The sequence below is a fragment of the Aythya marila genome, assembly GCF_965140915.1.
Source record: "Aythya marila genome assembly, chromosome: 4".
NCBI classification, from domain to species: Eukaryota; Metazoa; Chordata; class Aves; order Anseriformes; family Anatidae; genus Aythya; species Aythya marila.
Window position 1 is genome coordinate 6,508,973 of NC_139045.1, and position 23,025 is coordinate 6,531,997.

The window sequence follows — 23,025 nt, forward strand, 5'->3', positions numbered from 1 at the left end:
TCAATATTAAAGTCTAGAGGCAGAATGATGCTTGACAACAGGCAAGAAGGTTTACCTGAAGAGTACTGAGTGTTTCATCAAAAGAAACAGGAGTGATCGTACAAATAATAACCGTCTTAGCATTTCCTCCAAGAGAGTTCTGTAGAATTCGAGTCAGCTTGCTGTCACGGTAATTTATGAAACTGAGGGGAAAGTAAGAAAACAGATTTAAAAAGTCATTTTTCTATGAAAAAACAGTATTGTCTTAAGGTGACAGAACATTTAGGAGAGCTATATAGAATACTATTTGATGTCTAAAGAGATTTAACTTCTTAATTTATCAGTGACTTGTCCAAAAAGAGGTATGTCAACACAAGCACTTACCCAGAAGGGTCGTCACAAAGCTTTTTGATAACTTGGCCCAGAATGAACAAACTCCGATTTATATTGCAGCCTTCCTTCAGTCGCAGACCTAGGCATTACACAGTATTTTATTTCTTGAAGATGTATCTAAATGTTGTTTTATTCAACATGTCAAGGTGTTGTGTTATGTTATGCTCAGAGGGATTGTCCAGAGTTAAATCTCCAGTACCAAAATGCACTGTGACACAGCAGCACCCAGTATCAAGTCTTTTAGAATAACCCAAATGAATCAAAGTCTATCACAAATGAGCATTAATAGTCTTCACTTAGTAGGTAGTCAGGGCCAGAGGAATGTGAATTTTGTTTACAAAGATTATTTTGTATTTAGACATTCAATTAATATTGGCACTTGCAAAAAACAAAAAACAACAATAGAATCTAAGTGTACCAAACCAGCCTTAGATTCAAATTGCAGGGTACTCACACCTTTTAAGAGAGGATATTAACGTGTTATTCTCAGATTATGATTTATTTTCTTTAATAAAGGCATTTTTGTTCTTCATGCTGTCTTATTAACTAAGCCTGATCGTTAACACAGTGAGCTATCTACTTACTCTTCAGCTTTATATATTTATTAATAGTCCTTAAGAGCTTCTAATGATTCCTTTACTACAGATTATTCATCTTCATTATATTAGTACAGCCTACAACTTTTGCTGGACCTGCCGTTCCAGAAAAGCCATGTAACTACACAATTGTCTGCACTTTACAGCTTTTGTTATTTTCCTGAGCAGATCCTCACCTGCCAAGTGGAAGATACATTACTTAGAAATAACAACATCACATGGATAGGAGCTTCCTTTCCATCACAGCCTCTCACTAAACCTTAATCAACAGAAATTGTCATAAGGAGAACTTCATTCAACACTCACCTTCAGATCCTGTTTGACTAGCTCTCTCACTGCCTGCCAGATCTACCAAGTTCTGCAACATTAAACGTTTCACAGATTAGTGCTGGGGGTAATTTAATTTTAGATCCTCTTAATTCTATGAAATTCTTAGCACAGATTTAAAATATAGCTATGCTTTGGGAAGAAATAGGAAAAAAACAAACAATTGCTCTCTCATTACTGGAAGAGATACGCAACTCCACAACATTTCAAAAAAATAATTTCAAAGTGCCTAAGGAGATCAAATAAGGTCATAGGAACTCTATTAATAGAATAGAATTCCTATATAGAATTTCTCTTAATAGAAACTCTATTAGTAGAAGCTTTAACGTTTGCTATTTCAGAATTATTTCACTGGGTTTGTCAGTGATCAGGAACACTCAGAGGGGAAGCTATGTTTGACAAATATGTGGACACACGCTGACAATAGTCCCTTACGCTCCTGGGGAGGACATCACACTCCTCAGTCCAGCATGTATTGTCTAGGAACTCTAACCACACCAACATTCCCTCTGCTGGGAGGATATCCTCCAGATAATGCCCCAGTAGTCTCCGTCTATACAGATGATCAGAAGCATGATTTATGTCCAAGAAGCATCTGATAGAAATTAACAACAAAACATGCTTGCAATGTCGTTCTAAAATAACATTTTTCTCACAGGCAAGCTGCAACAGTAAACTCCCTGCTTAAATGCCTACTTAACAACTTCTTAGAGTACTTCTTACCAAGTGCGACACCATCACTGCTCCATCACAGTTTGCATTTGCAAGGTCACTTCGTTCTCGGCTTTCAATTATCTAGCAGAAGCAGGCACAATAAGCTTTTGTCACTTCAAATATTTAGTAAAACAAAACAACCTTCTCATAGGAAAAGGCTTTTACCATTCTGAAGATGGTGTGAGAACGGCTGCTGTGTTCATTCATTTTTGTTTCCCCATAATGGCGACTTTCTGTCAAAAAAAAAAAAAAGTATTAGAAATACTTCTGGTTCTGAAATACACGTGTAGAAATACAACCCAATAAACTGGAGATAAAAGACAAGGACAGCCTTTAAGCTCGCAAGCAGCAATTTCTGAATATTATCTCAAAGACACGCGGGATTCTAGATGTATACAATTCAATACTTTCCTAAAATATCAGCTGACACTGGTTAAACAACTTACTTTCTCCTTTCCTGATCCATTCCATAACGTCTTGTGGGGAAACAACCACCTCTTCAGTGAGGTCTTCTACAAATGTATTTCTCTTAAACAAAGCAAAAGAAAAAAAGGTAAAAACGAGTAATAAATAACTTACTGAAATTTATACTTCACTTGAATACATTAAGGTAACATTACCAAGAATTATGACTGTACTTTTAAAGGGAAGTGAGATTAGTTGAATGTATTTTTGCATTAGTTTGCCTCTTGAAAAAGAGAGGAAAATTTAGACCTATAACAGTATAACCTATATTTACATATATTTATATATAATATATTTACATATATTTATATATAATATAACCTATATTTACATATATATTTATAACCTATATAACAGTATAACCTATATTTAGACCTATAACAGTACTATAACCTGAAGAGACAAAAACCAGAGCTCCAGCAACCATCCTAAAAATTACATTGGTAAGGGAGATTCCCTCAGAATAGGTCCAGGAAGATATATCTGGAAGTGTTATAAGGCCATAATCATGGAGCTTATACGTCTCCCCTCTTCCCAGATTCTAAAAGCATTGATCAAAATAATTAAAAAACAAAAACAGTTTGTCACAAAGCTTGATATCAAGAACATAAGGATAGCATTATTTTATTTTTCCCTACAGATTATTTTACTGGATAGTACCACTCTGATAACTTTTCTGCAATTACAGTAGAAGAAAATTCTATCCACTTTGTGGATGACATGCAGAGCTGCTTTAATAGCATCTTTCTATCTTTTGAAGACCTCTAACGCATTGAGCTAGGGAATCAATACCATGTTTGTAGTTCCACTAGCTAGAAAAATCCCAAGTATTCACTGTTTTAGTTAAATAAAATACACTCTCTTGGAAAACATCGAGAATGAAGTCTACATTTTATAAACATTTATAAAGATAAGTCAGCAACAGCAAGCCCAGCTTCACTCTTGCTGTTCTATTACAGAAAGTGCCTTTCTTCTGGCTTTGAATATAACAATTACAGTTTGATGAGGAAATGTTTTCACCTAGATGCTTCAAAGCTTTTTTTCCCCTCAAGCAGATGAAATTGTTATGTCTTCTTACATTAATATAATATCCACTCACATTAACATCCTCACGAATTCCTAGAGGCTTCTTTTTCCTGATATCACAAAGCAAATCCGTAATGGTTTCATTGTAGATTTCCATGTAGGAAACTCTTAACAAGAATTCTCTGTCTGGAATCTAATGATCGCAAGAGGAAATGAAAACAATATTAAGCAAATTAGATCAGACTAAACAACGAACACCTTTTAATTACAGTACTCTGAACTCAAAGCTATATGCTTGGGTATCATTCCACAGACTTCTTTCCCCTTTGCATGTGAGCGTCTACAAATGCAGATGCATTTCCTTCTGTTCCATCTCCTTCCAGCTGCATTAATGCTGTGTCACGTTTATTAAGTCATAAAAGCAAATTAATTGGTCTACAGAAGTGTGACAATAGGTCAATTCAACTCCCCTTTCCATATTTAATTCTTTTTTCTATTCTTGGCGTAGCTTGACTTCTCTCTCGGACCTACTTTGCTAGGAAAGGCCACACACTAGACTACAGCACCACAGAAAATTTAGTTACTTTTTTTTTTTTTTTAATTACTTGGCTTTAAATGCTTTTGTAGACCCTAAGGTATTCTGCACCTCAAAGGAGCAGGAACATTTCACATAACCAATATTGATAACCCGAAATACTCAAGGCAGAAGCAAATACTCTGCAAATAACGTTTCAGTTTGTACTTTCTCCTTGATGTCATTAATATTGTTAGTATTTCGTAGCTAAGTTTTAAAATAGAAAAACAAAGAAGAAAGCTGCACATCACCTTGCCTAAGCTTGTAATTCAAGTGTAATGTATTGGCAAGCTTAAAAGCAACTGTTTTGTTACTGATTTGATTCCAACTATTTCACTTTTTTTTACTTTTCAAAACCAATGGCATCTCTGCAAGCTTAGCAAAGTGAGTGCAACATATCCTCCAATATAAACTGTTTCTTTTCTTCACAAACTCCTTAATGCTAAAAGTAGTTTTCCTTTAACATTCCAAAATATTGCTAGTCCTTTCAGTCACCTCAATTTCATGGAGTTACTCACCTCACAAATAAGTTTGAAGACATGTTGGACTGCCTTAGGAATAACGCCTACAGACTCTTCGTTCCCCATCATGGTGTACGTCTTCCCTGAGGAGGTCTGTCCATAAGCAAAGATTGTGCCTAGGAAGATGATTAAGTCTTACTGACTATTTCCAAACTGCATTACAAATAGGATTAAAACACAATTGTAAAACCTACCGTTGTATCCTTGCACGGCTGATTGTATAATTGGAACAGCTACACCTTCGTATAATTGCTGTGTGTTGTCACTTGAGTGAAAGACACGATCTTAAAAAATAAAAAGAAAAAAGAAAAGAAAGCACATAAGAACATAGCACTGCAAGTCAAAAACAAGCCGTCATCTTATTCAGCAATGCTGACTTCAATTATTGTATCATGGACTGAGTCTTCATAGGATAATTTAAACATAAAACACAATTGTGTCAGTACTGTGCCAGACTTCAGGAACAAAAGATTAAACTCAACACCAACAGTGACGATGCAAAGACAACAGAGCCTCAAAGGAACTAAGAATGACAGATGCAGTCGTCCCATTCAACCCTAAAAACGGTTAAGGCTGATCTATGTATCAGGACTGTAAGCCTGACAAGACTTGGAAAAATTGTGTCTGGAGGCAGTACGGTGGATCAGCAGGAAGATGCTTCAAGCAAGAGGATCTCACGTGCACGTCACCCCAATGCTCTGGGCTCAGCGCAGCCACTTGTCCCTGAGATGGGAGCGCTACAGAGGGCATCTTCCACCTCGCTTCCATACCAACAGAGCTCCAACAACACTCTGCAGTGCAGACCAGCACAGCAAAAGGCGCTGAGAGCAGGACGTCGACTCCCAAAGGAGAATTCCTGGCCAGCACTGCCACGCAAACACCGCAGACACAAGCCCTGAGGCATTACGAGGCCGGGAGAAGCGCCACGAGAGAGCTGCGATGCTGCCAACGCCACGGCAAGCAGTGTCAGCGCGCACTCCGGCCGTGCATCCCGCAGGCCCGCGTCAGCCCCAGCTGCTCCTTCCCACACACTCACCGTAGCTGAAGGCTCGGGCACCGCTCACTTCTGAGACCGTGTTCCCCTCGCTCCTCCAGTGAGGCGCCGCCTCGTCCCCCAGAGCGCTCTCCCTACGAGACAAAGCACCCCGCTAAGCTCACCAGCTCCACCCGCACCCCCACGCCGCCCAGCCCCTCGCCCTCGCCCTCACCTGGCGAGGAGCGGCCGCAGCCGCACGCAGACGGTAACGGCCCCTTCGTCAGCCATCCCCGCGGCGCCTCAGCAGCCTCAGCAGCCGCCGGAGCCCCTCGGAGCCGTCCCGCAGCCCAGGCCCGGCCGCCGCCGGCTTCGAACGGGGCCCGAGGCCGCCTCTCAGTGGCCCGCGCCGCCGGGGGCGGGGCTGAGGGGAGCCGGGACGGGGCTGAGGGGAGGCTGAGGGACGGGGCTGAGGGGAGGGCGCGGAATGGCGCCCGCGAGGGAGAGGCGGCTCCAAGGAGCCCACAGAAGCCCCAAACGGAGACGGGAGAACTTGACACCAATCGTAGCTAAGATGTGCTTGACTAGAGCCACTCAAGCTCCACCTAAAAGATAGAAAATCGTATAAATTGGCCCAAGAGAGAGGGGATGTGAGGGAAGATCCCACCGTCAGGGGAGAGACCATCCCGAGGGAATACAGCATCCTGAGGACCTCCTGACCCCTGGGACCAGTCGGTGGGCTGAGCCTCTCTTCTCCCCCATTGGGACGCCTTTGGGTGAGATGTGAATACTTGCTTATAAATCTCTATAGAGTCTTTGATCCTTTTAACGTGTTTATTTTTAGGCTGCACACCTGTAACACCTGTAACATCTATAACACCTGTAAAACTATAACATCTAGAACACCTGTAACACCTGTAACACCTGTGTATTTCATGCATATTAGCTTGCTTTTGCAGACAGTCCGTATCGCCGGCAATCCAAAACAACCTGATTATCTGTTGCTGTAATAAACCATACTTGATTGCATTGTGATAACTCTCATTAAGTGCAACGAGGGTGAGGGTGCTTATCCGTGATAGTTCAGTGTTCTGAATCTAACCAGACCCCCAGACAGTTAATGCGTTTTTGGTGAGTGTCTGACGGGACCCCCAGACGGTTAACGTGTTTTTGGTGAATGTCCGACTGGTTCAGTACCCTGAATCCGACCGGGCCCGTAAGGGTTAATCAGCTACACCCCTTAACGCGACAATGACATAACTTCATCGTGTTGCCTTTTTCTTTTTTTATCTTGAGGGCAGGCTCCCCTCTTATACCCTTCACCCCACAGCAGTTCTTTTCAAAACAACTTTTCATTGGCCAAACAACTTTGAATGTAACAACAACAGCAAACACCCAGAAACTTCCATGCCTCAATGGCTGGAGAACAAGAGAACCTGGAGACTGCATGGAGTCTCCTGAATCACCCTTCTTTCTTCCCTCTAAGCTCTTTTATATTCCTGATGGCCTCGTCCCTTAAGAGTCAAATGTCATCTCAATCATGGGGTTTTCCAACCCCCATGGCCACAATCCCAAATCTCCCCCTTCTTTATTAATATCAACCATTTTCTCGACACGAATTACCACTCGATATATAACAATCTTTCGGGGACAGGCAGCTGCAAGGAGCCTACAGAAACCCACAAAATAAGGCATCTGAAACTCACATTTAAGTTGAGCTTGTTTACGCTCCATTTATTAAAACACTATTCCTCTGTTTGGGAGAGGCAGCTGCAAGGAACCTACAGAAACCCCCCAAATAAGCATCTTCCACTTACACTGAAGATCAACTCATTTAGGATCCGTGTATAAAAACCCTATAAATATTTAATCTTTTCAAGTATTCGTGTTTCCTATATCTTAATCGTGTCTTCCTCTTCATCACCTACTCATTCTTCCTCGTCTTCCTCTTCTTAGCTCTGGCTTTCTCCTTTGTAGCCTTGAAAGCCAGCTCCTCTTCCACCGTCGGGTCCGCGGCCTCGGTGATCTCCGGCCCGTCGGGGTATTCTTTTTGCACTGGCTCAGGCAGTGCGGGTGTATGGTTTTCTGGGCTGTATTTGTGACCCCAGCCAAAGTAGATATTATTAAATTTCCTGAGGGAAAAAACAAACAAAACAAAACAAAAAAACAGTGAAAAGTTGACACCATCTGCCTGCAACAAAATATCTATCAGTGCAGATCCTCTCAGGGCTCCTTACTCTGCTGTGAAAATAGAGTGCAAGCTCCCTGTAAGAGGTGCTTAAAGGAACACATCTCTTCCTAGCTGTTGGATTCACTGCACCCAGCTCTGGGGCCCCCAGCACAAGAAGGATGTGGAGCTGTTAGTGTAGGTCCAGAGGAGGGCCATGAAAACGATCAGAGGGCTGGAGCAGCTCTCCTGTGAAGACAGGCTGAGAGAGCTGGGGATGTTCAGCCTGGGGAAGAGAAGGCTCCAAGGAAACCTCAAGTTGAAAGCTTTCAGTCCTGAAGTATCAAAGCTTTTCAGTACTTAACAGGGGTCTTAAAACAAAGACGAGGAGAGACTTTTTGTAAGGGCATGTAGCGACAGAATAAGGGGTAATGCTTTTAAAGTGGAAAGAGGGTAGATATAGATCAGATATGAGGAAGAAATTCTTTGAGGGTGGCGAGGCACCAGAACAGGTTGTCCGCAGAAGCTGTGGATGCCCCATTTCTAGAAGTGTGCAAGGCCAGGCTCGTCTACCTGGGCAACCTGGTCTAGTGGGAGGTGCCTATGGCAGTGGGGGTGGAACTGGGGGATCTGTAGGTCCCTTCTAACCCAAACCATTCTATGCTTGCACTTTTTGCACAATATTTAACCTTCCACTTAAAAATCGCCAAGTGCAAAAATGATGAATGCTACCCTCTGTCACTGTGTGATATTCAGTATGACTCCAACTTCACCTTAGTAACATAGAGCCACTCCCGACACCCACTCCAATGCCCATTTAAAGCTTCTAGTGGTAGTGACTGTACTGTGCCTAATAGAAACGACTGAAAATTAGAACAAAAGAATTAAGCTCATTTGTAAAAAGCACCACAGACTCAAGAATACAGGTTTTAAATCCAGGACTGTGGCCAGGCACTAACCGGACATGTACATGCATCAGTTTCATGCTAGCGTTTCCAAAGATTCTTCATTTTCAGCCTTGAACACATACTGACACTGTGCACTCTTAAGTGGCTTTCTCTATCGGTCTCAGAAATAGTTACGATTCAGTCAATACATTAATAAGAAAGCAAATTTGACTTCATCGGGCATGGCTGTGTTCAGCGTATGGTCTGTGTTGTAACCACGTCAGCTGGCTACTCACATGCCAGATGCAAAGGCATATGCTCCAGGCCATCGGTTCGACTGAAGGATTGCAACAGCATATTGGGGGATCAGGTTTGTAGAAGGCTGAGCTGTCCAAGCAGGGACGTTTTGAATTCCTGCAGGCAGCCAAACACACGCTACATGAATAAATTGACTTACAAGCCACTACAAAATACTTAGGACTGAGCTACAGGACTTTCACAGAACTCAGGCAACGGTTATATTAAGATGCACGTTAGAAGAACTAAGTCACAAGCAATAAATGCAGACATTGTGTTCAGACAGGTGGTTTGGATGCAGGGGCAGGTATCACACGGATGCCAACAGTCCCATACAGAAAGGATCATGTTCTTGAAATGCAGAACTCGCTACTGTTTCTTTTGTCAGGGATTGTTTATCACTGAGGGATAAATTACATACGTATTTCACCCTGATCAAAGAATGGGGAGTAGAAACATAATTTGCTATGGCTACAGTCTAGTATTTAGGTTTCCATATCTCTATGGGTTGCTGCAGTATGTGCTAGAGGATATAAATTCTTATTTGTATATCTATGCATGTGTGAATATATATTTATTTTTGTGTCCACGCTTTTCTTCTGCCTATAAAGGCGATGGAAAAATAGCTGAATGTATTTCAGGGGTGAGCTGTCTGGAACTTCCAGTAGCCTGACATATCTGAATATTTTTTCCCTTTATTCTCAGCAGGACGGTTAACTAGTAAACCCAATCATTTCAGTTTTAAGGTCGATTCTGTTAACCATTTCACATCTGATTAATTTTGTAAAAGAATGCGGTTACCCTACCATGGCAAGCTACATTGTTCTGTGAAGCGTCAGAGGCCTGTAACTTCAGATATTTACTGCCTAAATGCCAACAATCCCAGTGGCTCTATCACAAATCGTACTCCATGAGGAGTACCTTCATCTTCAGAGAGTGGAGTGAGAAGGGGAGGTCCTATTTCTTGCTGGAGTTCATCTGGCTCCTCATCTTTCTCCTCCTCCTCTTCACCTTCCTCTTCTTCTTCCTCTGATTTTTGTGAAGGGTTAATCCAAACACAACGACCCTATAATCAGTAAGGGAGAATAATAAATACACGCGACAATCAATGAAGAAATGCAAGCCAGTTAAAACAATTGGTTCACACACAAGCGCAAGTGGGGGAGAAAGAAAAAAAGATGTATTCCAGAACTGGTACGTTGTTGCCAGAGAGCTGTACGTATCCTCTTGGCAGAGCGCTCTCTTTATCCCTCATTCATTCCTTATCCCTGCTTACTATTGCAGAACGACCCCATGGCTCTCTGATCAGCTTCCAGCTATTTTGTAGTTTTCAGTTCTTTTAAGTACAATCAATCCATGCTGATACTTATCCATGCTGATACTTATTGGCTGGGATCATATCATTAAGCAAACACATATTGCAATATTCATCTTGTGAAGAGACAGTAACTTGTTGCTGGCCTTCACTGGGCACAAACGTGCTGGCATTACCTGTCCCTTCCCTGTCAGGCACAGGCTGTGAATATGCACAGAAGACAGACAGAACATCCTGTCCCTGTGCACCTGGGCCCAAGTCCAAACAATGCACGTGAAAAGTCTTACCTTGTACTCTGTATTTCAGTTCAACAATTACTGAACACAGAAGGCACGAGAAAGACCACAGCATCCCATGTCTTTATGCCAAATTATCTTTATGTTTACAGTGAACAGAAGACAGGAATTTAGTTCAATCCTTGCCTGTTGTCTGTTGGGTTTGTATCCTTGCTGGATTACCAGTTATTGCAAGCTGAGAGATGAACACTTACAGACTTTTAAAGACTTACAGATTCTTACAGAATTCCTTTTAAAGTCTGCCTTGTTTTTTAGCTACCAGTCGGAGGAACATTACAAAATGTTCTCAAAATTCTAATGGTAACAGATTTTATTTTTAGAACTATTGCTTTGCTGGCAATAAAATTAAACTTTAGTTCCTAGCACTTGCTCTTATTTTACACTACCGTTCTTAGGTTGGTATCCAGGAAAGTTGACTGCATTAGTACAACCTCTTTCCAGCACTAACCTGATATAATAAATATTTTATGCTACAATTTTATTTACAATGTTTTGGTTTTAAGTTTTTAAGCCTTTTTGTTTCATGCTTCACAGCAGAAAGCAAGCAACGGAAGGTAAACCAGAAGAAAACACCAAATAAGTTTCGTTTAGCATACAATCACAAGCGATCTGAAATTTAGCATCCTATTCAGGAAAACAGAATTAAAAACATTTCTGTCACGCGAGGATTTCAGGAGAGGTAACCCAATGTAGAAGACTGCCAGAAATAATTATCTATCAAGGCCTAATCCTACATGATTATCTAAAGATAGGTTTGCACCTGAAGATGGAAAAAATCATGAAACACGTGTAGATTTAGGAACCTTCTAATATTTAAATATGTGCAACACATTTATATATGATAGAACGTTTCTAATACATTTTCTGTAGGAAATCTTTTCAGTCCAGTCCTGTTTCTGGTGAATAGTTCAAATGGGTGGGTGAGGGGCTTCATTTACATCCTGAAGCACTACCGTGAGAATGGTATCTGAGGTCAGCGTGGCCTATGGCAGGACCTACCTGCTTTAAAATACTCGGCACGTAGTGTACCCACGTGGAGAGAGACTCCACCATTTCAGCCACAGAAAGAGGCTGGAAATCCGGGTTTTCTTCACACGTATCTCTTCCTCCTCCCCCTTCCTCATCTTCATCTTCTTCCTCCCCAAACTGGTAAAATCCAGTGGGACAGACGTGGGTTCCTGCTGAGATCCGAGCTATCTGTGCCCGCAGGTAGTTGGCCTCATTTCCAGGGAAAGGAGGGAAGCTCGCAACAGGGGCATCCAGCCTGCCAGTGAAGAACTTCTTGATTTTCCTGGCGCAGACAATCTGCGCTGGTGTCACTGGAGGCAACTTCACCCAGGCTTTGCCAGGCTCATTGCAAACAAAGTAGATGTATTTGTTAGCCCCAGTTCCGTTTTCTTCTTTTGGGATGACAGGTGGGGGCTTATAGGTAGACTTTGGTGGCTCATCTTCTTTTTCTTTCTCCTCATCTTCATCTTCGACTTCACCCAGCCCTTTCTCTCCTTCATCAGGAACCTCTTCTTCCTCCTCTGTTTCCTCCTCCTCTACTCCCTCCTGGAATTGTACTTCAGCTATAATATAGTTCATCTCCAGGCCCAAAATTTTGCCCCAGAAGCGACATGCCTGGATTGGCTGGGCACTAATGAGCTTTTTAAGGGCAAGAAATATGTGATAGTATTCATCTTTGCTCAAGCCAATTCCAGCCTGCTCAAAATAAAAGGCTGTTTCCATCACATTAGGTAGAGGAGTCTCTCCCTAGTAAAGGAAAGCGTGAGTTAGAGCTGAGTAATAATAAAATTATCCATTTGAAGGATTGAACAATTTATCTACTGAAAGTCATACTTCACTTTCCTATAGTGCGCTCTCTCCAAAAGCTCTGCTGACATTCATTTACATCTCCCACTATCACTTAGAAAAATTAAAAATGACATTGTGAGGGTAAAGAAGAGAACACAGATGAAGCGCAGCTTTTAGAATACAAGATCTCAATTTTCAAATTCACTTTTAATTACTGCAAAGTACAGAAAGAATTCTCACGAGGGATCTCCACAGGACTTCAGTGCTAGCACACGTTTTCTGTATAAGAGGCCTTGATGCCTGGAAACAGCGCTGCTGTGTTGCCTCGTGTTTGTGGCACAAGATTCAACAAGCGTATGAGAGATACTGTAAACTTTCCTTTCTATTTATCATCTCCAGAACATCTGTGCTTTTAAAAGCTCGGGATATGAGACTTACTGCAGCAACTAAATTCCAAACTACGTAACCAGCTGTGATTTCTTCACAACTTGACACGGGACCAACCGAACTGTGAAGAGGGTACGCGCTACTGTGGCTGTAATCATTTCATGCAATCACGAGAGGCAATATTATGAGGGAGACCACAACTTCCACCTTTTCCCTTCTGCCTTCCTGCCACCCATCTCTCCAGTATATTTGATATCTATTGGTGCCTGATAATAACTCGCTACCTTTTCGTCTAGTTCTTCATCTCCTTCTTCATCTGACTTGAGGAACAAACTTTTACTCCTTTCTGCAGATTCAAACGTTGGAGGCATTGCAGGTTCATCTCGAAGAGTATCCATTTTTTTCCGAAATTGAGCCCACTTCACGTCCTTGCTGATATTCTCAATTATGTCTACCACATTTGTGGGCTGTTCATCCAGGATCTTTGTCAGCGTATTAGCAAGATGATCGTATCTGTCATAGGAATGTAAGTATTATTACTGACCTACTATTACGGAAGTCTTAGAATATTGTTTCTAATATCAAAAGTACAAGGTAATCACCTGGGCATCAAAGAAATCGGAACAGTTAGATGCAAAGGGATCATGCAGCATTTTGGGAAATTAGACTTGAAACTAGCCTCTTTGCAATGTAATCAAGAGTAGCCTCACCTTCCATTTTTCGTTTACCCTACATCTGGCCGAGGAGCTAAAGCAAATTCAAGCCTGGCCTTAATCTAATCGAAGGCTCTTTGAACACCCTAAATTCCCTTTGGAATTTGGATTGAAAGGGGCCGGACACACAATTATAGCATAGCGATTAAACGCTGCATTTATAACATGTTCTGCTTTTCCACACTCTGCCGTCCCTGACAGCATAGCCCCTTACCCTGTCACCACTACTCTCATCCTGCCCCTTTCCTTCTTGTCTCTTCTGCAGACTTACAAGTTGAGGCCAGATGTTGTGCTGCTCGTCAGCAAGTAGGCTTTTGCATTCTGCACTGCCAGCATTCGGGCTTCGGGATCTGGTATCGGATCGTCGTACGGGCTGTATCCTGGCTGATAGAGCCCGTAACCGGGCTCGTGTGGCTGGTAGGGGCCATGCCCATCCTCATGGGCTTGGTAATGCTCCTGTCCTCCTCCGTACGTCCGACAGGCACTTCTTGGCTCCTGTCTTTGGCAAGGGTCAGATCCCAGTGCTCGCGCCTGATCCACGCTTCGGCTGGCCTCCTGCGAGTCCTGTCCCTCTGCATACAGCTGGCTGAATCCTTCTGGCCCCTGGTGCTCAGGAGAGGCTTGTTCCATCCCCTGTGGGCGACACCGAGTTCGGGTCAGTAATTTACAGGGTGCCCGGCCGGCACCGGCTCGTCAGCAGGGCTCTCAGCAGGGGACCGAGGGCGAGACCCTCCCTCGCAGCCCCCAGCCCTACCTCCTGGCGTTCTGCTCCCGCTTCTGACGCCCGAGGCCCCGACTCCTCAGCAGGAGACCGCCCGGGGCTCTCTCCGGGCTCCTCGGCCGTGGCGTCCATGAAGCGGCCGCCGTTGCCAGGGGCGCGGGGCCCGGAAGGGGTGTGCCCGGCGGCAGGGCCGGACCCCGCCGCCATTTGGCGCCGCGCCCCTGGGGTCCGCCATCACGGGTGGGCTGCGAGGGGCAGCGGGCGGGGGTCCCCGCTTCCCCCCTGTACCCGAGTGTTCAAATGCCCGGGACGAGGTGCAGGGGAAGAGCCTGCGGGCTTCTTCCTCGAGATCTGCTTGACAGCGGTGTGGTAGCGCAGCGGGGGATGCAGTTGCAGCTCCCTCAGGTGTCGTGCTGCAGCGCTACCAACTACAACAGGTGGTTGAAGTTAAAGTTTAAAAGCTTCACCGTGTGGCAGAAAGCTTCTCGTGTAAATCATCTCCTGCGTTGCTTATGGTCATGCTCACCTCATCTTCTTAATTGCTTATGGCCAAGTCAGTAAAGATCTCTTACTAGCTGACTAAACACGTACCTAGTATTCGATGAGGAGGCTCTAAAACAAATAGTTGTGTTTTTCTTAAGCCCTTTGGCTAGCACATTTGAACAGACATCTAAAGCTGGCCGGCCCTAGAGTAAGTGTCAAATGTTTTCTAAAAATCTGACGTGAAAAACAGTACTGTGCCAGGGTATCCGAGGGAAGAAATCGATGCTGTACGCATCTCTACAAAATGCCCTGTTCACATTATAAAACCAAATACCGCAGCTGTTTGGCTGGTAAAACATGCTTAATCTGTGGTCAATGGAGGAATTAACACAACTTTTCATAAATGCAGTTTATTTTGGGTACTTCTTAGAAGTAACCAGAAAGAACGAATTCTGATGAGGCATCGCAAATTGCTTTCCAGTTCCGAGAGGGAATGCCAGAAGTACCACTGAGGAACCCGACTCTGAACAGCAGCAACAACAAAACAGCTTTCCACATCCTTTCGTGGGCAAAAGGAGAATTTGAAAGTTCCCGTACAACATCCCTGTGATGCCAAAAAGTAAGGTAACGTCATTAAAATGTTAATTCTGCTGAGTTTCAGCACGAAGAGGTTTTGACTTCCTGGTATGGGCAAGGAATTTGCCCAAGTTCCTCATTTTGCAGGTGTATTTGCAGAGCTTACACATCAACTGCAGAGGGCGCGACAGTGCTTGTGAATTGCTTTTTATTTGCTCTCTGTAGTTCTTATTTGGAGGAAAACCTTGACTTGTTGGTTAGTAATTAATTTCTCTAAAATGTATAAAATTATCATTATTTGTGTAATGTCATGTGAGGCACCTGCTCAAGAAAATTCAAGTGCTTTATCTTTACAATCTCTGTTAGCAAAGAAAGAGAAAATGAAGAGCGTGTGTAATTTGCTATAGTGTTACTCTCTGCCTTTCCTATTATAGAGATTATGAAATATACGAGGGGCTCAGGGCAGAGAGTACCTCAGTGCAGAAGGATGTTTTCTCAACATGGTGTCATGAGCTCTTATCAGTAAAGAAGAAGAGCAACTGAATGCATACAGTAATACTGCAGAATTTCACTGTGGCAAACACCATCAGTAGGCTGTGTTAATTAGCTGAAGAGTAACTAAAGTATTTCCTAATGTTTTCTCTTTCCAAGGGAGATGTGCTAATGGCTTGTGTTGATACCTGACCACAGCAGATGCAATGGTCTCTCTTGTACTATGAATTCAAGACATTTTTCCAACAGCACTTTTTAAACTGAAATCTTGGTGTCTGCTGACTTCCAGTCGCAGATCCAGAGGTGACACATAAAATGCCACATGTAGAACTGAACGTTTGTTGCACTGTGGTAGTTTCATTGCTGCATTTTGAACGTGCTTGCACTGGTAGGGGAATCTGAATAGAGCTTCCCATTTCACATGGGAATCCTTCTGTGCTCTGTTAATGGGAAGGCAATCATTGAATTAAAAAGCCCAGTTGCAGGTCCCACAGGTGTGAAGAAGCTTTCACCATCAGACTGGTAAGTAGCAGCTGTAACCACTGAGGTGGTTCCTGTGAGGTGGGCAAGGCAATTTTATCTGCATTTTGCCCTTGTCTTAGGAGCTGGGTGCCAATGCTTTCTGTGCAGAAAATATTCCTGCAAGCAGCTGCCAGGTGTGCTGTCTGTCAGCTCGCTCAAGAGGAAGGCCTAATTAGTCAATTTTTAGGTTGCAAATCATGTTTCAGGCTGAAGTGCCCCTGAGCATGTGAAGATGAACTTTACCTTCTTCTTTAATGTATGTTTATGAATTAAATACTTACGGTCAATCTGCATGCAACTAAAAGACTTCAAGAAAAAAGGTATGAAAAGACTGTGAACTACAAAACTACTTCTTAACGTTTTTTCTCTGTTCAGAAGCTACAACATTAATTTCTCCTCAGTTCCAAAGCAGTTTCACACAAATTTATACTCAATTAAATACACAAGTGGCTTTAACTATGTAAATTTTCTTTTATTCTGTTTTTTTTTCTTTTTTTTCTTTTTCTTTTTTTTTTTTTTTTTAAACCCTAAGCTAAATTAGTGCTGGCAGCCAGAGGTGCTTTTCAATGAGGCAATATTATTAGGAAGACGAGAGACCATCATCCTTCTGGAGGGGTCTGATGGGAAATGTATAAGATGCTTTGCAGAGAATAATAATCATTTGTAGAAATCCGATGCTGGTTTTTGCTCTTGCTGAAGTCGGTGGGAGCTTTATTATGGACTTAGTGAAAGTAAGATGACGTCCTTTGTCATTTCATCAGCACTTGACTCCCATAACCCGGTTTGTGTGGATGAACAGATTTTAGTCCTGATTTGAAGGGGAGAGTTGCCATGGTTAAGGCTGAGCATGACTTTGCATCCAGAGGTGTGAATTGTGTGTTTTGCATCCCCTCTGAGTTACAGGAAAATGCTGAATAAATGCATTTAATTCTACGTGGCTGTGATTGTGGTGATGTAAGGCAGCGAAATTTCAAGGTGGGAGAAAATCTTCTCTCACTTGGTAATCTGAGTGCTAAGCCTATGTTGTGAACAAAGCTCTTGCTCAAGCTATGTTATGATAGCGACCTGATGAGGATTTTTGGTGTGAAAAATGCAGGACGTGGAAGTTTTTCAGATAGTGGGTTGTAACGTCGTTGTGACTGATTCCTGTTACTGGAGGTAATGGCATTTCTCTCTTTTGGGGAGCTGTGAGACTGACTAAAACTTGCAGTTTGCAGTGGGCACTCTGGTTAGTGCTTTCTAAGTGCTGTATCTCAACTTTCTCAGAACTTTCATTGGTTTTGGCATGTCGTTTCTTGTCTTTCAGTACCATCACAGAGCTGTGGGTTTTGCTGTTATTTATGAGGAGAAAGCATAGTTTTCTGGCAAAAAGGATGTTGGCCGTTGTGCTTCTTTTAAGTACATCCTGGGTTTAAGCAGTGTCAGCCGAGATGCTTTGTCCTGGTGCTCAGAACTTGTCTGTTTGATTAGATCGCAGCTGCTGCAGGCTTCACAGGCTGTGTGGAGGGATAATGGCGAGGGTGAGATGAAGAAAATGCTGCTCCTTGCTGGTACATTACAGCTGCAATAAGACCAAGTGGGCCTGTTCTGGAGCCATGCAGGGCCAGCTCAGCTTCTCTTCTGTGCTGCTGTAGGCTGTCAGGTGGAGAAGTCCCAGCGGCTGGCTGGAGCCGTGCCTTGCCTTCAAGTCTAACTCTTCTTCACCGTGTTCCTGAATTATTTCTCATCAACTGAACCAAGCAAATCTGTTGCGTTGAGCCCCACAGATCCTCATGGTTGTGTTGTTGAAGAAAACGGGCAAATTTGGTGGTAGGAATCTAAGGTCTTTGCTTGCTCCAGGTGTGACTGTGCAGGAGTGGTGTGGTGTGTGTGGGGGCAAGACCCCGTTCTGCTCTGCCTCTCGCAGCCTTGAGCGACCTTCAGGAGCACAGCAAGGAGACAGAAGCCAGTGAAGTTCTCCTGGGGTGGTGGTGGGATGAAAAGGAGGGGAGGTTGTGTTCAATAGAGAAATTCTTGGGCATTTTGTTTCTGTTGATACTAGAGTAAGAGAAAGTTAAGGTTATAAAAATGGAGCAACAATTTATAGTAAATAAAAAGGAGGCTCACTTTTAATGTTTGTAAAAGCAAACAAAAAAACCCCACCTGTATTTCTGAAAGTGATAAAATGAACTCTTGTATTAGGTACTGCATTGAATTTATAATGATTCCATGCGGTAGTTTTGCTCAGCTTCAGCATGAGAATAACTGCAGTCGCTTTGAAAGGATTATACGTTTCCGTCAGTTCCCATTTTGCTGTTCCCCGGCTTGTGTTGTAGCACTTCTCACTGTAGAATGGATTTCATAATTTTTGTCCCGACTGTGGTAAACCCTCTAGTCTGCAGCAGCAGTGTAAATCAGGGCATGGTGATTCAGCAGTGTTTTACAAAAAATGAAGAAATGGAGAACTGGGCCTGGCGTTTTGCCCTTTCAAATGCCTAGGAAAAGGACTAGGTAAATACATACTGTGCTGTTTGTCAAATACTTATTAAATAGTCTAAAATCAAAATCCTGCAGGAGTGTGGATGGCGTTGTTCTCATTATGGACTCTGGAAATGTCCAGGAGGTTCTGAGGAACTTAATGATGGATGTGCAAAAGGTGGTTCACTAGGGCTACGTATGTGTGTAAAAATGTTCACACAAACTCTTTACAGGAGAAGCTTGCCATGTTAGGTTCAGTAATAAATATGAAATTCTGCTCAAAAATCCATCTTTATATTGTAGTCCTGTCATAAAATCAGCATTACTGAATTGGCAAGCTTTGGATCAAGCACATGAGCACGAAGAAGTATTTGAAAAGCTGAGACATATTACTTTTTTATTCAAAAATACAACTTCTCAGTCTATATTTTTTTAACAATGTCCACGCAAGTTGCCCTGTATTTTGCCATTTTGACTGCGTGATGTGCAATAATTGACTTGTTTGATGATAGCAGCCAGCTCAGAAATAGCGTTTTTAATTTGTGTGCTGAGTTCATGTTGCAGCTGTGATCTCTCTTTGAAATATAACTCAAAGCATAATGAGGAAGCACGTCTATAAAGTTCACTCCGTGATGTTTTCCACTAAGGAGAAATCCAGCTCTATCATTGTTACTTTATGAAATGCCATTAGATCAGTCATTTTCTCTGGAAATAATTTCTAGAAGTTCAACTATTCTTTCACTGCAGATTGGCCACCTAGGTTCAGTTTGTATTGTTGCAGATAACTGTCCCATTTTCTTCTTCCAGAGATGTAGAATTTCCTGTGAGTTCTACATCTTACTCCCTTTATTAACTTATTCTGGCAATAAGCACGTTCACTGGAAAAATATTTTCTTCTTCTTTGCTATTTTTTTTTCTTTTTTATTACTTTGGATATTGCTTCTATTTTCACTGCATTTTCACTTTTTTTTTTTTTTTTTCCCGTGAAAAACATGACAAAAACAAGGCAAAAACTTGCAGCAGCAATCAAAAGACTATATTTAGGAGAAGGCAATGGGAGTACCTACAAAGTGTCTCTGAGGTTTGTTTCACTGTATTATACATCTGTAACTTTTGCTAATATCACCAGATTTCTGATACAATGGTTTCCATCTTATTTTACATATAAATAAGTTTTCCATAGAAAATGCGCCATGAATTTAGATAGTAGATTCTATTAGTCTGTTTTTCCTGCACGATATTTATATAACCTTTGTAAACAGCATCTTGCTCACCTGGATTTGAGATTTGCTTCCCTGTTTTATGCTGGTGGTCAGAACTGGTTCTGTAGCTGTCAGCGATGTTAATATGTTCAGAGCATCTGGATTAAACCATATATTGATCTGCATTTCTCTGTCAAAATATGAAAAGGGAAAAAAGTGTCCTTGTAGGAAACTCTGAGGGCATCCCTTAAGTATGTAAAAATTAAGGTCTAAAACATTTTAATTTTAGCTGTCTGGAGTGAGATTGAGAACTCTTCCTAATGCTTATAGTTAATACACACAGTAAATACAAAATGTTTGGGAATTAAAAGGATGTTACAAACAAGGGATTGCTGAACTGTCTGACATGGCAATTCTGTCATGGGATGCTATAAGTGATGCCTCTCTTTAGGCTTTAATCACCCTTCTCAGAACTTAAAGGGGTCATTATCATCTTTTTTTTTATTATTATTTTTTTTTCAGGGGTCATGGCTATCTTTTTCACATTCACAACTTACAGATCTTCTCCTGAAGTAGAAAGCGACTTTTTCCTTTGCTGTCTGAAGGAACAGTTAGGATTTATTTCCTAAAGAACAGCTGCTGGGGGCACGTACCCTTCAGATTAGCCTAGACAGAGCTTGGGCAGGGGAAGGGCTGAATTCAGCTCCCTCAGATCATATTCCCTGCTGCTTCAGAAAGGCAGCTGGGTCTGTCTGAGGGGGTGCTGGTTCAGGGCAAAATTCTGCTATCTGTTCTGCTTAAGACTGAAAACATGCATTTCATTATTATTTTTTTAACCTTTTATAAAGGAAAACCACGGCTATAGAGCAAGGCCAATGAGTGGCTTATAAGAGGTTCCAAGTGAGCTGCTACTGAAGTAGTTTCCCAGGATGCGGAAACTGTGAGAAGAAAACATGGGGAGCAAAAACTCAAGGTACCACAGTAACTCACAGTAGTTTGAGACTTCTCTTTGAAGAATCTGGGCCCAAACATGATCAGTTAATCTGACAGTGTTTTGCTTTAAGTGACCATTACTTTATTCAAAGGGCCAAATTCCATTGTGAAGTTCAGTACTGAAGCTCTCTGCACCTCGTTGAGACAGCTATGGCTTGAATTCCTGTCTTCCATCAATTGGCATTACACATTTTTCATTAATGATGTTCTACAGAGGTTCTAAGTTTGTACATTTAAAAAGTAATAATCTTTTTGCACAGATATAGAGGTGAAGCAAGAAGAATTATCCTTCATGTTTTAGAAGAAAAAAGGCCCACATCTCTTACTTTCAAAGTAGGGAGCGCATTTACAAATTGAAAATAAATTACAAGACACAAAAATTTAGCAGGGTTAACGTGCCTGCCTGTGCTACGTTTCCAATCTCCTTGACAACTCATGGTAATCATCATTTTAGGTGGAGATTCAATAAATACTGCTTGGTGTTGTTCTGAGGTTTAACTACTGCTTTGAAACAAACGTGAAACTCAAATGAAAATGTTTGCTCAGTTTGTGTTATTGGTATTCAAAAGAATATTATGGCTGTGTGGTTCTGAGCTAACTACCAGGTTTAATTATGTACCATTTGGCTTCAGTTTTGCATCCCTGAGCCTTAAAACACATCTTGTTAACATTCCTCTTTCCGTGGTTATTGCAATAGTGTCTGGAGTGCATCATTGCCATTTATGTGAGTGGTGTACTTGCTAGAATAGGGACGCTTCCTCAGCCTAAGATCTTAAAGATCTTATTCCAGAGTTCCTCAAATCCCTTATCCAGAGTTTGAACTTGATGTAAGTGATGTGCAGACCCTGTATTGACCCCTGTGGAGTGATTAATTCAGCACTTCTTCCCATGTGTTCTTAGTCAACCTTTTGCTCTTCCCATTTATTCAATAATTTATTGGCCAGACTGTTAACTGTGAATAATTAAAGGCAGTAATAAACCTCCTGGATAGTTGTGAGAGAGCTCGCAGAACATTCAGGTCCAGTTTTAACTCACTCCCTCTCCCCCTTTTTTTTTGTTTGTTTGTTTGTTTGAGAGCTCTCTGTGCAGGTGTGTCTTCTATATGTGAGGAGGAAAATGAAAATCTCCGTATGAGATTTGTAGTGTTTAGCAGCTCTGCTGTTCACACAAAAGTAATTCCGATACCTCGCCAGTTTTCACGCTAGTTTAGTTGTAAAGAAATTGCCACCAGCATTGTGGCACAAAGAGGAGACCACGTTGTGGCCAAAAGAGAACACGCACAACCCCCCCCACGCTCCTAAACGTGTCATGATTTGGAAGTATTGCATTTATCTGAACCCCAAAAGTAAAAGTAAAGCCTTAATTTTTTTGGACAAGGGTGGTGAGGAGGAGCAATAGTCATCATAGTGACTTTCTAAATGAAGGCAGCTGTAATTATAAGGCTGTTCTCAGCTGGTTTTAATCAGATCAGTTTTATTGCGATCCGTGAAACTCTGCAAGCTTTTGCTACTTGAAAATCTCTCGTGGCGTGTCTGGATCTTTTGATGGTTCCTGATGCTATCTTGCTATCTTCTTCCCTGCCAATTTTCTCTACCTGTTCTAATCTTGAAAGTGAAGGAACAAGAGCGTTTTGGGATGAGCAGGTAAGATTAAGAAGTGCCAACAAGCAGTGGGACTGCTTGCTAATCAGCGAGTTGATTAACTGTTAGGGAAGGCAAACAAATTTGGCTAATAATATGCCAGAAGAAAGAAGACATCACAGCTGCAAGTTAGCAGTTGAAGGTAAAGTTCATTTCACTTGTGGAGGTGCCACTCTTGAAAGAGGCTGGAGTTGCAGGAGCTTTGCTCCTGAGCTGGATTTCCTGAATTTCCTGAGCCTTTTGCCCAAGCGATCACTGCAAGAGAGGATGCTCAGACGTTCTTGACAGGTTTCTGAGATCTGGCCCAGAAAGATGTACAGTCTTCTAACAGGCAAAGACGTGGTGAGTTTAACCGGTAGACAGAAAAGACCTATTCTGGCTGTGTTATGTGAGAGTGAAGAATGAGAGGGACACATGAGTGTTCTTAGTTATTTTATGCGCTTCACCTGAGCTGTATAAACTTTTCTGATCAAACAATGTCTCAAACTCCTTTAAGTGCTCCAACTGCTCAT

The 23,025-nt window shown here is 42.2% G+C and overlaps 2 protein-coding genes across 2 annotated transcripts in view; both read right to left on the reverse strand.

Annotated features, from left to right (window-relative positions):
• The window catches only part of LOC309877342 (centromere-associated protein E-like), a gene marked incomplete at its 3' end in the record, with an annotated part of 31,316 nt that extends 25,450 nt beyond the window's left edge, over window positions 1-5,866 (reverse strand). Inside the window, exons 1-11 of the mRNA XM_082758613.1 lie at window positions 5,804-5,866; window positions 5,632-5,723; window positions 4,790-4,879; window positions 4,593-4,711; window positions 3,574-3,693; window positions 2,456-2,537; window positions 2,175-2,242; window positions 2,019-2,090; window positions 1,275-1,326; window positions 364-451; window positions 56-182 (exon numbers count right to left, since the gene is read on the reverse strand). Coding sequence (XP_082614739.1) covers window positions 56-182; window positions 364-451; window positions 1,275-1,326; window positions 2,019-2,090; window positions 2,175-2,242; window positions 2,456-2,537; window positions 3,574-3,693; window positions 4,593-4,711; window positions 4,790-4,879; window positions 5,632-5,723; window positions 5,804-5,859 — 966 coding nt within the window. The 5' untranslated portion in view covers window positions 5,860-5,866. The remainder of the gene's footprint in view (window positions 1-55; window positions 183-363; window positions 452-1,274; window positions 1,327-2,018; window positions 2,091-2,174; window positions 2,243-2,455; window positions 2,538-3,573; window positions 3,694-4,592; window positions 4,712-4,789; window positions 4,880-5,631; window positions 5,724-5,803) is intronic.
• Window positions 5,867-7,492: 1,626 nt separating this feature from the next.
• On the reverse strand, window positions 7,493-14,355 carry LOC309877343 (radial spoke head protein 6 homolog A-like; the record flags this gene model as incomplete). The annotated part of the gene is made up of 7 exons (XM_082758614.1): window positions 7,493-7,700; window positions 8,919-9,036; window positions 9,841-9,985; window positions 11,530-12,285; window positions 12,999-13,227; window positions 13,699-14,060; window positions 14,182-14,355. 7 exons carry the CDS (start codon window positions 14,353-14,355, stop codon window positions 7,493-7,495), a joined length of 1,992 nt encoding a protein of 663 aa, XP_082614740.1.
• Window positions 14,356-23,025: the final 8,670 nt, after the last annotated feature.